At 32.0% G+C, this 18,010-nt stretch overlaps 1 protein-coding gene across 2 annotated transcripts; it reads right to left on the minus strand.

The window, feature by feature from the left end:
* Window positions 1-13,673: 13,673 nt before the first annotated feature.
* Window positions 13,674-16,911, minus strand: LOC145165488 (RING/U-box superfamily protein). Of its 2 annotated transcripts, none has more exons than XM_079084229.1 (3): window positions 16,775-16,911; window positions 15,031-16,650; window positions 13,674-14,391 (listed from the first exon to the last, which is right to left on the minus strand). In XM_079084229.1, exons 2-3 carry the CDS (start codon window positions 16,642-16,644, stop codon window positions 13,867-13,869), a joined length of 2,139 nt encoding a protein of 712 aa, XP_078940355.1. In that variant the 5' UTR covers window positions 16,645-16,650; window positions 16,775-16,911; the 3' UTR covers window positions 13,674-13,866. The 2 variants fall into 2 exon arrangements, with proteins under 2 accessions (XP_078940355.1, XP_078940354.1); XM_079084228.1 differs by having other exon boundaries at window positions 15,031-16,654.
* Between the last annotated feature and the right edge of the window lie 1,099 nt (window positions 16,912-18,010).

Here is an 18,010-nt window from a genome sequence, read left to right on the forward strand (position 1 = left end):
AGAATATAATAGCCCAAATGAGAATTTTCGGACCATTGGGCCCACATATGTATTTACGGCCCAAATGACAAAAGAAATGGGTTTTCGGCCCATTACAATTAATTATGTAGTTTTCGGCCCAATAAGGCCCATGAAAACAAAGTGAGACATTTTAGGCCCAAATAAGGCCCATGAAAAGTCTTATGGCCCAAATGTTATAGTTTAATGAATATGGGTCCAACTAGGGCCCAAACGAGGTTTCTCAAACCAAAATAATCAAGTTGAGGGTTTATTGGCCCATTAGGCCCAATAAATGATTCCTGGTCCAAAAAGAGTCTGAACCGGGAAAAATAAGGGTTACAACCCAAAGTTGAGTGTATGAAATGTATCGAATTAGGTTTTGGGCTTCACGAGTGAGTTTTGATTTGAATAGTTGTTTTTGAATTGAATAACATGTATAACATCAATCTTAGAGTTACAAGATACATCAAGAGTTGATCATACATAGATAGAATTTCCTAGCCAAAAATGCTAGTTGTGACATCGGCTAGTGGTGGTGGCGAGACGACATGGATGGTAGCCGAAGGTGTTTTTCGGTGAGAATGGCAGGTGGCCAGTGATGGTTTCCTGCAGACATCAAAAGGAGAGAGATGGAGAGTGGTGTGTTAAAGGAAGAGGAGCGTTTTATTTTGATTTTTGTTTAATTATTGCAAAAAAACTGGAAAAAAAAAAGAACAAAATCGTCATTATAAAAAACTTCAAAATAAGTTGGACCAAACTCGCAACAAAATGAATAGTTTGAACATCTAGTGCTAGTCCAAACCTTTTTCGATCAAAGTGACAATTTTCGACATACCACATGGACTATTTTTGTAACAATGTGCGAGCTTTTGATAAATTTCGGAGAATGTTAAATGTTTGGAGGGTTAAATATTAAAATAAAAAAAGACCAAAATCGCTACACCTCATTGGTTTGGGGGGGGGGGGGGGGGGGGGCATTCGTTTCGTTGTTTCAGCTATAACTTTTTTTTTCTTTGAAAAATTATCTAAAAAAAACTAAAATTCTTAAAATTTAATCTATACTAATAAATAAAGAACGATTTTACCACATGTCGTTTTCTTATTCAATTGGATAGTTTTTATTTTATGATTTTTTTTTTCAATTATTTAATATCCACTTGTCATTTTTTGTGTTTTTTTTATTCAAAATTTACCTGCTAAATGTCACCTCATGTTAATTAATTTTATTAATATATTAAGTAATGTATATGAATGTAGATAATAACCTTTCATTTGTAGATTCTTATCTAAATCATATTAAATATTTTTATTAATATATTAATTAATATATATTAATGTAGATATTAACCTTTCATTTTTGAATTTGTATGTTTTCATATATTTACCTATATATATTTTATAAAAAACGAATATTTTATATATTTATAACTGGAATATCTTTGATTTTATATATATATATATATATATATATATATATATATATAATACAATTTGTCACAACTAGCATTTTAGCTAAGAGATTCTATTTTCATGTAATAATCAACTATTGCAAGACTTGTACTCTAAGTGAATATCATGTTATATGCTAAAATGAAATCATCCATTTGAATCCAAACTCATGAGTGAAGTTCAAAACCTAATACAATACATTCCATATATTCAAATATGGGTTGAAAACCCTAAAAATCCCGGTTCAAGCTTATTATGGACTAGGATCCTCTTATTGGGCCTAATGGACCAGTAAACTTTCAATTTGGCTATTTTGGGCCAAGGAACCCTATTTGGGCTCTAATTGGACCCACATCCATGAAACTAAAGTATTTTGGGTCATGTGGGCCTAGAATAATTCATTTTATCCTTAATGGGCCATGATGGGCCGTGAATGGTTTCATAAGCCCTAATGGGTCGTAAACTATATTCATGGGCTTCATTGGGCCGTGAACCCTCATAGGGTCCCAATGGGCCGAAAATCTTCATCTTGGGCCTCATAAATTTGAACTAAATCAAGAAAGGGCCCAAACTCATTCATCCTCTCTCTTCTTTTCCCTTATACTCGGCCCAACAACAAAAAAAAAAACAAATGGGAGGGAAAAGGGGTGACACCTCATTAATACTTGGTGGTTATCCATGCAAGAGTGCATGTATCCATGCATCTCTCACATCATCCTCTTCAAAATTCAACCTTTCTCCTCTCTCTTATCTCTTCTCACTCTCGACCATAGAGCCTTCATCACCACCATCACTTTTCATCTTCAAACTCAAGAATTCTCTCTCTTTTTCCTCTGTAGAACAAAGAACTTTCCCCTTCCATCCTCCTAGTTTTCGAGAATTTCAAGGGCACACCAAGAACATTTCATCAAAGCTCATCATTTTTGGTAAGTTTTTGGTTAGACTCCATAGTTTTAACTTCAAGTTTACACCAAAAATCTCTTCTTAACCCACATCATTTTATGATCTATGCTCTTAGAACATCTTAGGGCTCGAAAATCTCCTCAAGAACACATCTAGGGCCGAGATCTCATCCATTCTTCATCAAAAACCGAAAACATCAAAGCAAAGTGAGTTCATACCCCTTATTTTCAATTTTTACTTTGTTTTAGAGGAGAATACAAGTTGTTTTATGTAGATCTATGTATGTATGCATGATTTGGTGTGTTTTTCTAGTTATATATGTGTTTATGTGTTAAAAACTTCTTGAACTTAAAGATATACTAAAAGATGATATTATTGGTATGACATAACACTTATTTCAACTCATCTTACAAGAAAAAGGTTTTAAATATATCTAGATTACTTGAAGCTAAGAAAAACCTTATCAAAGGGGCTAAAATCGACAAGATGACAAAAATATGAGTTATTTAGGTAACTCACGGCTAGTAAGGGGTTCAAAAGGAAACTTTTGCTAAACAAAGGCTTATCTCGACATTTGAGACTTTTCAAGGACTAAAAATGTAAACATTTTCATAAGTGGGCCTTATTTAGGCTTCTCACGGTTTTGGGCCCAAAAATAGTAATTTTTGATCTTTTGTGGGCTTAAATGTCATTTTCAAGAAAGTTGTGCCAAAAATGTAAATTTTTTATAATAAGGGTTAAAGTTGCGAAAATATAGTAATATGGGCCAAAAAGATAAAATTTTCTATAATTGGCCGAATATGTATATTTTTTTTTTATTTATAAAAATCAAGCCAAAAATGATATTTTTGACAAAAGTGAGTTAAAAATGTTATTTTTACAAAACTAGCCTTAAATACAAGTCTTGTCCAAAGGAGCCAAAAATGTAATTTTTACAAAAATTGGGCCTAAATTGTAAATTTTTGGCTTAATGGGCCAAGAATGTCATTTTTACAAAAAGTGGGCCTTTTATGCCTTTTTGGTGAATAATTAAACTAATACTAGCAATAAAATAACAAACGGACTAATTTTTGCCATTCTCGTATTATTGGGCCTTAGTGGCCCATTAATATGCTTGATAAGTCCTGGATACTATTTATATGTTTATTGGGCCTCATTGACCCATTAACATGCGCGACGGACCTTGGATACTATTGCGTGATATTTGGGCCTGTAAATACCTTACATGTGAAATGGGCCTTAGTTGTCATTTTACATATATTTTGGGCCCATGTTATATAAACTCATTTCTTTCGGGCCTAAAAATGACTTACATGGTTCATTGGGCCTGGAATGAGTTTTATATGTTTTTTTTCTTCGTGTAAATTCGATTAAGGATCTAGTGAGACGTGTCGATTGACACCTATTGAGTGTACGATCGTAGCCTTTAGTTATAACCAGAGTCTCTTGGAGGGAGAGCGGGGATTTGTGTATAGATCTATACGTGGATGACACCCCACACCTGAGCTGTTCGCTACAGTTAGACTACACCAGTCTAGTGTGACGAAAACCTTATTCTATTTTCCGTCGACGTTCACAAACGCCAAGACATGCGAAATTGTCATTATTTAGTATGATTATGACGGCTCACTTAGAGGAATTAACATTACGAAATTTACGGGAGACCATTCTTTTTCTTCTTTACAGGCAACATAGGGTTGTCTGGGGGCATTCTCTTTACATTCTCTTCATTCACTTTTGGCATTCTATTAAACAATAACACACATGCATTAATACTAGATCGGACACAAACACACTACACTATTTTAAGAAAATACAGGATTTTTCTTGTGATTACAAGGTTATACAAATTATTTTCTCAAACATGTTTATGAACTCACCAACATTTTTATGTTGACATTTTTAAATTAACTTGTATTCTCAGGAAACCGCTGAAGCAGGTTGGGATGAACAAACTAATGAATATTTTGTTATATTTCTATTTCATCAGACTTTAATTATTTTGGCATGTAATATTCAAACACAATACTCGATGTAACCAATGCACGTTATTATATTACATGTGTGGTGATGATGATGTTATGTTTCAATTATATACTTTGTGATGATACTCCAAGGATGAAGTCACGCGCAAGCCCCCGGACGTTTCCGTCGTCTGGTTCGGGGGTGTGACACAACTACATACAACCAAAAAAAATATGAAATTGCATTTTATCCTCATGTAAATTACACATTTTAGTTTTTAACATTATTTTTATATATCTACCTATATCGAATTGTTTAATATCTACATTTTACTACTTGACTTGCTAAACAAATTTAACACGTTGATCACTATAGTTTTGTTACATGAATTATGATTGTTTTAACGCTTAAACACAATGGATTCTACCAACCCTAAAGATAGACGAAAACATAAAAAATAAATTTTTGATAAAAAAAATACAATGTTATGTCTGCCATGTCAATTGGTAATTATTTATCTAGAATTCAATTTAATTTGATTGTCATTCATTTTTATTGAACGTATTTTATACAAATATTGTTTTATATCTTCTTAGTTTGTATGTCACATAACCAACACATTTTCTTATTAACCGTTGTTAATATTATATAGCAGATGTAGGTTGCAGTAGAAAATTTTAAAATATTCAAATAAATCTACATATATTGCCGATGACAACGAAAATATTAATCTAAATATATCATGTAGATATGAGCATACAAGTTTTCAATCTACTTCCAATTTTAATATCAGAAGTTCGTTATCTAATTACAAAAGAAAACTTAGAAAATTATATTTAGATAAAAGAAGATTTAATGATATGTCCACCACACCAAACAATATTTCTTTGTCTATCATGCAATTTATTTGACTTTTCATCCTTATTTTGATGTTACAAATTGTTGTTCAGTTTATTAATTAATGTATTATGTCTATTTTTTGTGGTATAACCAATGCATATCTATATTAACTGTCGTTATTATTTCATAGCTAATGTTCGTCATGATCAACATTACTTCTACTATATTTTCAATTTTAATTTAACAAATTCGTTGTATATCATTTCCAATGATATCACTATGTTTTTTTTCTTAATATATATGTTAACTTACAAAAAAAAATTATATATACTATAATTTACATCTAGTTTTTTTTTCCAGTGCTTTCTAATTGTAGTAACAAAATTCAAACACCGTCATCAAGCAAGTGTACATATCTTGTCGGTGGTAATTAAAATGTCAACCCAAATATATCAAGTGGATATCAACATATAAGTTTTCAATCTAATTCCGAATTTAATATCTAAAGTCCATTATCAACCAGCTTTAAATAGAGAAGAATACATAGAAAAATATATTTGTATAATAAAAGATCCAGTGATATGTCCATGATATTATGTTATTTATCATTTAATGGATTAACTTGTATCCATATAATACAATTTTAAATAATTTATAAATATATTGTATTTTGTCCTTTGTATGTTTCTTCTTACATAACTAATACATATATGTATTAAATAATGTTTTCATTTCGTAGGTAATATGGGTCATTTCGTATGTAATATGGGTCATGGTCAGCAATGTTTCGAATCTACTTCCAGTTTTAATATAGAACTTTGTTATCTAACATTTCCAATGGTATGCCTATATTTCGTATAACTTTCTATTATTATCGGTGTTGATTAAAATAATTTTTTGTTCTGAACAACGAGATGTTTTTGATGATATCATGATAATTGTTCAACTAGAAAAAAAAGAGGCATGCTTTTTTGTTTATAGCTTTGGAGGTACCGGAAAAACTTTTCATTGGAATGAATTTTCTGCAGACATAAGATCCGAAGGTGAAATCATTTTGAATGTTTCTTCAAGTGATATTGCTTCATTGTTACTGACAGGTGGTAGGACAACAAATTCTCGCTATATAACTTCTCCAAATCTTATCGAGGATTCTTTTTGTTCTAAAACGTTGAATATTGATGTTGTAGAACTTCTAAAAAAACATCACTAATTATATGAGATGGCATACCTATGATTCATAAGCACTCATTTGAAGCGTTAGATCGATCTTTAAAGGATATATGGAGTTGTGATCTTTGTAGCAACTCAAAATTTCCATTTAGAGGAAAAACAATTTGTTTTTTAGGCGATTTCAGACAGATTCTACATGTTGTTCCTAATGGAAGTAGACAAGACATTGTTAATGCTTAATTAAGTTCCACCTACATTTAGTCAAACTGCAAAGTCTTAAGATTAATGAAAAAACATGACGGTAAGTGTTCGAACATCTTATATTCAAGAAACAATGACATTTTCAAAATGGCTTTTTGTAACACTAGTGTTCTAGGTAATTTCCTTCTTTAGCTTCATGTTTTAAAAATTGGCAAGATTGGCCCTTACGGTGGGCGTAGGGCCTTGCATGTGATTTCAGACTCAACGACGTACGTTGGGTGTACGTGTATGTACGTTGGGCGTACGCAAGCTGGGAACCAACCCTAATATTTACGGTTTGGACCTTATTTAAAGATCATTATGACCTCAAACTTGTCCTTACCTCTAGCCTCCATTCCTCTACACCCTAAGATCGAAAAACCTAGGCTTGGGAGTGAGATTTGAAGCTTTTAAGTGAGTTTTGTGTATTCTTGTTTGTGAAGCAAGATCATAAAAGAAGTGGTTTTGCTCTCAAGTCCTTGGATCCAACATTTTCTCTTCATTGTGCACCTTTTGGAGGTATAAAACTCCAACCTTGATGCATGTATCTTTAGATCTTGGTTAAGCTTAGATTTTCACTCTTTTTGTCCCAAAACCTAGATCTTTGTGAGTATGTAATACTCCAAAGCCTTTACGCTGTCCTTTCAGACATTTTAGGGTATTCTGTGTCATAAAATTGCATGCTTGGATCTTGGTTTGTTTCCATGCAAGAGTTATGGAGTTGTAAATGGTTGAATGAGTTAGGTTTTTGATGTTGAGCACTTTGTAGCCATTCGAAGGCATAAAGGTTGAAACTGTACGGCCTTAGATGTTTTGTTGAGCTTAGATCTAAAGTTTTGACGTTAGGTCTTAAGGCACTAAGACCTTAATAGAAGGTTTTGAACCATGTTGAGTATATAGGGCGTAAATGGAAGAACGTTGCACATACTACACCTCAACCCCGTGTTTCCTTCTGCATCCGACTCTTGTATGCGGGGCGTATAAGGTTTTACGCGGGGCGTACTGCCTAGATTCAACTTTTTGGCCCGTTATGTTGGGCCTTGGACCATTAGGAGTTGGGATTCTTAAGTTGGGTTATGAACGGGAAGGGAAAAATAACCTTTTTACCCTTATTTAGGATATTGGAATATTTGGACTGTTTATTATAGGTTAGAACCTTGTTTATTAATTAGGGTTATTTTTGGAATATGATTAGTGTAAAGAGTCATGTAGTAGCAGCTCGAGTGTGCCGTTCAGTTATCTTCTTTTGGAGGTGAGTCTTCTTGCCACACTAGTGGGTCGAAGGCACCAATGTCGGCCCACCGATTTATATGTGTTATATGTATGTGATTATGTGACTATGTTTGATATGATTGAATGATATATATGGAGCCAATCTAGGCTCAGAGTCATTATGGACTTGGGGGTTGATACGGATCCGACACAGCTATATGTTGTCATATGGGTTGATACGGACCCAACACAACTACATGATGTCATATGGGGTTGATACGAACCTAACATAGCAACGTGTTATATGTATATGTTTATTGTATGTGGTATTTTGGAGAAGCTCACTAAGGTATGTACTTACAATTATGTTTATAGTTTTAGGTACTTCCGGTACAAAAGGGAAGGGTTCGGCATGATCACAACGCATCTACCCATGTTTTTCATATTCTTTATGATTTGGATTTGTACTTTGATGATTATTCTCATTTAACATACTTTGTTTGGGGTTGTTATGAATATTTGATGGTTTTTGGCTAAATTAAAAATGAAAATTTTATCCATGATTTTGAGGTGTTACACTTTTAGATATAGGAGAAGAAAAGGTTGGGGGTTTAAATGATGGTGAGGCAATTATTGATATCTCGGATGATCTTCTCATTATTGATTATTTAATCATATTGGTTCATTAATTGAATTTGCTTATCATTCTATTCTTCACAATGTCAAGAACCTGATGTTTTTCTTTTCAAGAAAGAGCAATCCTTGCACTGAAAAATGAAGTCGTTCAAGAAATAAACGATCGTTTGTTATCATTATTTCCAGGAGCTGAAAAAGATTACTTAACTGCAGATAGTCTTTTTCATTAAGATTTTGTTCATCATAACTTGTTGAAAGTATATACTCGTCTGATATTCTAAATAGTCTTAAACCGCCAGGTTTGCTGATTCATAAGGTGTATTAAAAGTCGGTGTTCCAGTTATGTTACTTAGGCATATTGATCAGAAATATGGTCACGGGTTATAACATTGGGTAAGCATGTCATAGAAGTAAAGATAATTTCCAGAAGTAATATAGGAAACCATACGTTTATTTCAAGAATGTCTTTGACACCTTTGGATAAAATGATTCCTTTCACATTTCAAAGAATACAATTTCCACTGGTTGTATGTTTTGTGATGACAATAAACAAAAGTGGAGGACATTCGTTATCGAAGGTAGGGCTGTTTTTTAGACAACTAGTGTTTACTCATGGGCAGTTGTATGTTATATTATCCAGAGTTAAAAACAAATATAGATTGAAAATATTAATTTTAGACAACGAGGAAAAACTTAGCAATAAGACACGTGTATCTTAAAAATTTTCAAAGAAGTCTTTGGAAAATTGTGATTCATAACACTTATTTAGAATATGTCAAGAGTTTTTTTATTGGTATAGATTCAATTACATACTTTTCATCATTTCATTTGTATTTATTTTGAAAGTTTACTTTAAAAGTGTTTAATGTTTACACCTTAATATTCAGCACACATATTTAAAATATGCTAATAGTTTTTTTTATTAGTATAGATTGAAATACTTACTTATTCATCATTCCATTTATATTTATTTTAAAATTTTACTTTAAAAAATGTTTAATGTTTACACCTTGGTATTTAACTTTTTTTTTAATCAATTTGGGTTTACGGGTCTCGCACCTAGTTCTCTAAAAAATGAGCATAACCATGAAAATTTTGAAAAAAATTATTTTTTTAATTTTTAATTTTTATAAAACAACCCGGAAAAAAATTTCTCCAAAAATCATGAAAATCTAAAAGATATTTTTACTCACTATACTAGTGACTTTGTAGAAAAAAAAATTAAAAAATAAGTTTTTGAAGTGATTAATTTTAAAAAACAGTTGTTTTTATAAAATATAACAGATTTTTTTATTCAAATTCAAAAAACAATAGATAGAGTTATTCGTAATACTATTTTAGTAAGTTTGTAATAGAAAATTTTCAAAAATATTATTGTTCAGTATACAAACGTTTCGTTTAAATGATTCTAACTTTTATAAAAAAAAAATAAGATGTAAAATTTTTCGTTCTCCAAATAAAAAATCCTTTTAAAGGTTTATTATATATTATATATTATGAAGATTTTAAAAAATTAAAAAAAAATAAGGTTGTTTAGATACCAAATTTTATTTTAAGAGATAACATTTTCAAAAAAAAAATAATGTTGAGCATAATATGATTTAAAATGAAATGATTCAAAATATTTATGATTCAAAAAAAAGTATGATTTAACATGTTTATGATTCTTAATTTGTTATGATCCAAAAATATTATGATTCAAATAATTTATCATCATTAATTATATATTTTATAATTCAAAATTAGTTGATTCAAAATATATAATGATTCAAAATTTATTATGGACAAAAGCTTTATTTAGTTGACGTTATTATTGTTACAAAATCGTGTGATTAAAAATGATATAATCTAAAATATTATGATTCAAAATAATTTGATCCGAGTTTTTATGATTAAAAAATAATATGATTCAAAAATAGTATGACCTGAAAATACTATGATGCTTAATATTTTTAGAGTAAATTACAGTTTTGCTCCTTATGGTTTGGTTAGCTTTGCACTTTCAGTCTAACATTTGAAAATTTGACAAGATGCATCATTGTGGTTTAAAGAAATTACACTGCACATCCTTAGTTTATTTAAAAAGACCATTTTACCCTTACTTTTTATATATTTGTTTTTGTTTATATATATATATATATATATATATATATATATATATATATAATTGTTTAATATTTTATATTTTGCAAATTACATTTTATTTTATTTATTTATATTTTTTATGATTTATATTTTTTTGAATTTTATTCGAATATATTTTCTATTTTTTTTATATTTTGTTACATTTTTTTGACGTTTTTTTTGAATAATTTTTCTAGTTTTTATTTTGATGTTTTGTTCGAATATATTTTTTTAATGTTTTTTTATCTTTTTTTTTATACTTTTGTAAAGCTTTTTATAAATATTTTTTGCATAAAAAATATAAAAAAGCGTGTTAAATGTGAATATGATTAACACAAATTAGGTATAAAATTATTTATTTTAATAAGGTTATTGTATAGGCTAACCGGAAGTAAGGGGTAAAATGGTCTTTTTATCTTATAAAAATCAAACACATGTACTTTAGAAATTAAATTTATTAGAAAGATAATAAATTTACATGGGAGGATGTTATGGTAATATAGATTTAAAGGTGATTTTAACAACCGTTTCTCTTTTTTTACGTCATTCACCACTTTTAAATTCAAGTTTCATATTAAAAAAGTAAAAAAAAAAACATGTTTTACTAATATGAAACAATTTCTCATGTATCATCGATTATCATCATGTAGTTCAAAATTTTGATGAATTATTGTCCAAAATATAAGGTTAAGGTGACGTAATCACATAGGTTTTCTTGTTTTCATGTTTACGCAAATTATTTGCATTTTCGCATAATCCTCACTATATATATATATATATATATATATATATATATATATATATATATATATATATATATATATATATATATATATATATATATATATATATATATATATATCTGTGTGTGTGTGTGTTAGTTACAACATACTGGTTTATTTAGTTTCTTGTACGTATTTAGTATTTATGACTGGTTTCTTTAAGTTTTTCTCACGACATCCTATGTGGAACGATCATTAATGAGGTGTTCGAATATGTTGATGTTTATGCAACCGCGACCTCTGTGTTCTGAACGTCGTAACTTCTCCATACGATCTCAAATTTTAACGTTGTTTATATCCATTTGTTCGTTTTTTAGCGTACTACAACTTTTGTTTAGATTACTCCCATTAAGAAGTAATATATTTTTACTTACGATGTTTATATACACGTTTTTATGAATGTATGTATGAACGTTTTTTTTTATAAAATCGTAAGTAAAAATATATTACTTTTTAATGCTAATAATTGGAGTAATCTAAAGTAATACTATTTTTACTTACGATCTTTAATCCACGTGTTATTCATGATTCGTTGGACTGCTAATAAAAAAACGTTCATACAAACATTCATAAAGAACACATGGATATAAAGATCGTAAGTAAAAATATATTATTGTTTAACGGGAGTAATCTAAACGAAAGTTGTAGTAGACTCAAGTACAAACGCATAGATATAAAGATCGTTAAAATTTGAGATTATATGAAGAAGTTACGACGTTCAAAACACAATACCTAAGTCAAACAACTAGACCTAAGCAACAAAGCTGATGAGGTTGCGGTGGTCATAAGCATCAACAACCTCGAACACCACATTAATAGTTGTCGCATGTAGGTTGCCGTGAGCAAAATCTAAAAAAATCAGTTATAAATATTGAATGTGTATAAAAACGAAGACTTATTTTGCAACAAAAAATATAAGGACTAAATGTGTATAAAGTGATAAATATGTTACCATATTAAGTCGTTTTTTTTTTGTTTATCTAAAGTAGCCGATCATAAGGACTAAATGTTTACAGTTTAAACAAGTTGAACGGGTAAAAAAAAATCATTGACCAAATATATATAAATCAAAAAATATATTACCTTAAATGTTTTTTTTTTGTTTTTACAAAGCTCTTAGTCATTAAATGTTTAAAGTACACATAAATGTCAAAACATGAACTCTTTGGTCCTTCCTTGTTGATATCTGATTGGGTAGTCGGCATTTTGTCGTCGGGTTTAGTGTTGTGGAATTTCGAATGCGACAAAACTAAACATTTAGCGAGTTAGAAGGTAAGGAGAGCAAAAATATGTTTGTCATTTTTGGGTTGGGTGTTTATTTTAATGGTTAACCTAAAATTTAAGTTAAAGTTTGTGGTTAATTGTTATAATAACAGCTGTCCCTTTCAGTTTCTTTCTCATTTGGTAACTCCCTATTATAATACTTTTTGCACTATGAAAGGTATTGATTGAATTGAAGCATAACAGTTATCAAAAAAATCGAGCCAAATCAGTTTTATCTTAGTATGATTTGGTTTAACAAAGTTTGTCTAGTTAATAGTGTTATGCAACAATTCAACCTACATCATTTAAGAACATGGAATGTGATTTTAAGTTTTTTAATACGAGTTTTAGAAAACCACAGTTTCAGTTAATCAGCTAAAGAAAAAAGGTGATTGAGCTAGGATATCACTTCAAATTGGAATGTTACAAATTACAGTAGTAGAATACAATCTTATGAATGTGACTTATCTATAGAAAAAAAAAAAATTCTCCTATAACAATATCTTGAGACCCGATAAAGAGTTTATGTCAATCCATGTTCGATATAGAAATTAAAAAGATATTTAATAATGAAAAGGAACAAATTAAAAAGATATTTAATAATGAAAAGGAAGAAATTAAAAAGATATTCAATAATCGAAAGTAACGTATCAAGTTTTCTCACTTGTGACCCATCTAAATTATTTGGTACAGCAAACACCAAATGGCAAAGGCCCTTTGATCATGACACGCTGCATCTCAAGTGGAAACTGTTGTGTGAGTGCGTGTGTTAGGTTGAAATTTATATTCAAGATTTACAGATTATTGTTACATGTTTTAGTATGTCTTTGACATTATTAAAATTTATTTTATTTATTAATGATAGGATTGAAGAAAGTTTGTATGACTATTTTGGATGATGATAAGATGATGAGAAGGGCACACACATATACTATAAGAGATGGAGAGTGGATATTTTTTCCATCTTTTTTGGTGCAACAAAGTAGTACATTACAGCTGGCTTCTACTGAAAAGGGAAAAATCGCTTAAAACATACATTCCATGACATGACAATTGACATGTATTATTTTTATCATGTGAAATGTGAAATGCACTGAAAACAGGCTTATTTATAAACAATGTAACGTTGCTGTTTTAACCACAACAGCTTGAAGCAACCAACACCACATGAACAAAAAACCACCAATCATTCATTCTGTTTTGTATAATAATATCATCACAGCCTTAACAATTTACTCTTGACATTATAAATTTATAACCAACCGGCTTAAGAGTTAAAGAGTTAAGAGGTGGCCCCAAAAACACGAATCCTCTGTTCAATAGGAACCCTGCAGATTGGACACGTGGCCTTGGCCTTCCCTTTTGTCCCATATTCATCATTGCAACTTGCACAAAGAACCTGATGAGCACAAGGCAAAAACACCACAGAAACCTCATCTTTCAAACAGATTATGCAATCGCGATCGATCCCGGTTTCTTTTTCATCAGAATCATCAAGATTATCGAGTTCATGGAGCATTCTGGCAATGGTTGGGTGGGACCCGTTTGGGGTGTGTGGGGTGGATAGATTAGTGGTTGAGTGTTGTTTGTTGTCTGAGTTGGTTGAAGACATGGTTTTGAGACGTGAGAGTTCCTGTTCAAGTCTTTGGAGGTCATCTTTGTGGCGTTGAAAGTCAAGCTCTATCTTTGACCGAAGAGATTCGTGTTTCCTTTTGTTGTTGGCTTCTGTTGCTTCTTTCAGTCGCCTTTCTTCCTCCACCTGTGTTAGGGCATGTTCTTTTGCTTTTTGCTCCTGCTTCCACTTTTCCTGTTATTTATTAACATGTTCAATTTATTTTCCAAAGGTTTCAAAAACTAGCAATAAATAAAAGAGGAGAGTTGTTAGAAAACATGTATGGGTGAAAACTACTAGCTAAATACTGCTCACGTAACAAAAACAAACAACCAAGAGACAAAAACTACTAGCTTACCATTGTAACAGAAATAAAACCTAAATTGCCTAAATTACCCTTCCACTACCAAACATAACTCATATTGTCTTCATCATAACTGAATAATATTTATTTAGTCCATGTTGGATCAATACAAAAGATTTCCTTCTAACTCCCTAAGTAATATTATCAAGCATCCCTTTTCAAGCTTCTTTACCTCAATCAACATAACTTGTTGGACCTAAGAAAATCCAAAGCTTGCATAAAACAAATGTCACACAAAAGAAAATAGAAATTTGCTTTTTACTGAAGTTTGAACTCATTAAAACCAATTAATAACCATGTATTCTTTTTTATAAACTGTAAAAACATATTAGAATCAGGTCTCCACAGCTTATCACTGACATTTACAAAATTTTAGAAACTGCAGTAAGGATGATGAAATTCAAAAATGTATATGAAAAAATCAATATGCATGAGTAATAAAAAATAATATGCAAATAGGAAAAGCATACCTCAGCTGCCTTTTTTGCTACTTCAACTTGGATCATCTCTTCTTGCAACTCACCAATCTTCCTCTTCTCCACTGCAATATCATCCTGCAACTTGGCTCTCTGTTTTTCCCAAGCCAATAACCTTTTAAGATACTTCTTCTCCCTCCTTGCAACTTCCAAACATGTGTTAACAGATTCAGAAGCACTCAACTTTGAAGCCTCCATCTCTGCTCTAATTTCAGCATTCTCAGTTTCAAGGCGTCTAACAGCTGCATTTGCTCTGTCCACTTGTCCACTTGCTTTCCTCAAAGCAGTCTCCATTTCTGAAAGCCTCTTCATGGTTGGATCTTCAGTACCTGGTTTCCCCTGTTTCATACGTTGTGTTTCCTCCCTTTCCATTCTCAACATCTTTAATTCAGTAAGATCATGACTCAGCTTTCTTGCTGCTTGCATTGCTTTCTGATGTGCCCATTCCTTCCTTTCCTTCACTTGTCTCTCAAGATCTTTAATCTGATGCATTAAACTCAAGATCATCTCATCCTTTTGATCCTCGGGAACATATTCCATGTCTCCTTCAAGATTCAGATCACGAAACTTACTCAACATCATGTTAACCACTTCTTGATTCTTCGTGCTCTGTGTCTCCTCGGTTTTTTCAACTTCACCACTTGTGGTTTCAACTACAGCTGATGAATGCCCATTGGATAAAGAACTTGAACCAACCTGTGTGTCTTTAGCAGTTGCTCTGTATCCTGCAGCAAACATTGCTACATTTCTTTTCAAAAGCATCTTCATAGAAGGTGTAAGATTGAACCTCTTTGGACACTCGATCTCCCTCTGCAAACTCATTTCTGAAGCAGCATATGATAGAAACCGGTTTACAGGGAAATCAGATGTTCCCCCATTTCCAAAACCCCACCCACCATGAAACCTGCATAAAGCAGGAGTCACACCAACTGAATCATCATTCACCTTCTCCACATTGTTCACAACAGGACTGCTGGACTCAGTATTGCCATAACCATCCCCATTAGCATTTGAAGCAATAGGGATTTCCATCACACTTGCACGACCTACGTGAAGATCACTCATGAGTAAACACCACATTGCATCTCCTTTACTCAAGTGTGGTTTAATTTGCTGCAACAAACACACCATGCCAGCTAGCGAATATTCTTCCAACTGTCTCAAATCAGCAAAAACCTGTTCGCTTTCATCTGGATCTCCATCATTCACAGTCGTTCCACTGTTTAAAAAAGCCAAGGAATTATGCAAAATGTTAGTCAACACATCCATTCCACCATAGCAATGGCCATTCCTCAGTATAGCCTTTAAAGCAACTTCCTCTTCATACCCTAATGCAACTAGCTTAACGATCGCCTCATTATACAAAAACTCCAAATTCTTCAACAAAATCTCTTCCAACTGTTCCTCCGTACAGTAACCCCAACCACTATCGTCAAAATTAGGGTTTGAATTGGGATTTTGAGCTGATTCATTAAAACCCAATTGGAAATTCATTGGGTTTAAACTAGATTTGTTAGCCACAGCTTTATCCATTGCATCAGAATCCGGTTTCAGAGGTCGAGGCCTTCGATTTGTACGGATGTGCTTTTCTCTAACAGTGCAACCCATTAAATCCTACCTAAAGAAAAAAAAAAGACATCAGCGTCGATTTGACGATTTTATTTTCTATCAACAAGAAGATACAATCAATATGCAGTGATGCATGTAGATATAGAGATTACAGCTTCTGATAACTTACAGATCAAAATTTGGCCTTCTGAATTTCTGATTGTTTGCGATTTTGAGAGAAAGAGAGGTATTCAATTGCTGATCGACCACAGACGAGTACGAAATAGGAAGTTGTATCCGGAATCCGACGCATATGCACTCATAATCTGTGGGTGACCGAGTGAGAAAATCTGAAAATGAAGAGATCATGGGCCGGGTCGTATATGGACTTGCAAGATCCATGGATCAAATTATCAAAATCTATATATGCAGTCTTTGTTTGGTAAACACTTCTAATTTTGTGATCAGCTTATTGGACCGAGTTTCGGCTTTTGAATTCCAGACAATTCTTTTTACATCAAAATCATTATGGACAATTGATCTCAAATACTTACTCTTAAGCAATAATGGCAATGCAATATCATTCTAATTGGGCCTATCTCTTAAACTTATGCAAGAAAAAAAAAAATTGCGTTTAGTTACGGAAAAATAATTTTCATTTTCTGTTTTTCGTTTTCCATTTTCAGTTTTCAGTTTTCATTGGAAAATTTAGAAAACGCGTTTAGATAAAACTTATTCATTTTTCATTTTCAGTTTTAGAAAATTAGAAAACGTGTTTAGATGTATATTTTTCTATCAGTTTTCATTTTCAGAAAACGGTAGTGGTGGTAGGGTGGGCGTGGGAACGGTGGCGGTGGTGGGGGCAGTGGTGATGTCGATGATGGCGACGGTGGTGGTGGTGGCGACGGTGGCAGCGGGGTGGCGACGAAGGTGCTGGTAATGGGTAATTGTGGTGATGATGGTCGGTCGGTGATTGTGGTAGTGGTGTTGGATGGGTGGGTGTGTGTGTTTGTAGGGGTGGGGTTGGGGTGGGTGTGGGTGTGAATTTGACGGTGTGGGTGTGTGTGTGTGTGTGTGTTTGTGGGGGTTGGTGTGTGTGTGTGTGTGTGTGTGTTTGTGGGGGTGTGGTTGGGTGTGTGTGATGGGTTATGAGCACTACAACATTGATATGGTGTACATGCAAACCCTAAAGCTTTGGATCTAGTTTGTCTAATGAACATGCAATAATTATCCAAAGCCATAAACCCTAGATCTAGCATGTGATAATCAAATAACATATGAATTATGGATTAGATATTACCTTGATTGTTATGTAGCAATAACAATCTCAATTCCTTCTTGTAATTTGATTCTGAAAGCTTAGTGTCAGAAGTGTCACACCTCTAATGAAGTCACAAACACCATAAGCAATAAGGATGAAGAAGGA

This window comes from Lactuca virosa, chromosome 3 (assembly GCF_052849685.1).
Source record: "Lactuca virosa cultivar CGN04683 chromosome 3, Lactuca_virosa_CGN04683_v6, whole genome shotgun sequence".
NCBI lineage: Eukaryota > Viridiplantae > Streptophyta > Magnoliopsida > Asterales > Asteraceae > Lactuca > Lactuca virosa.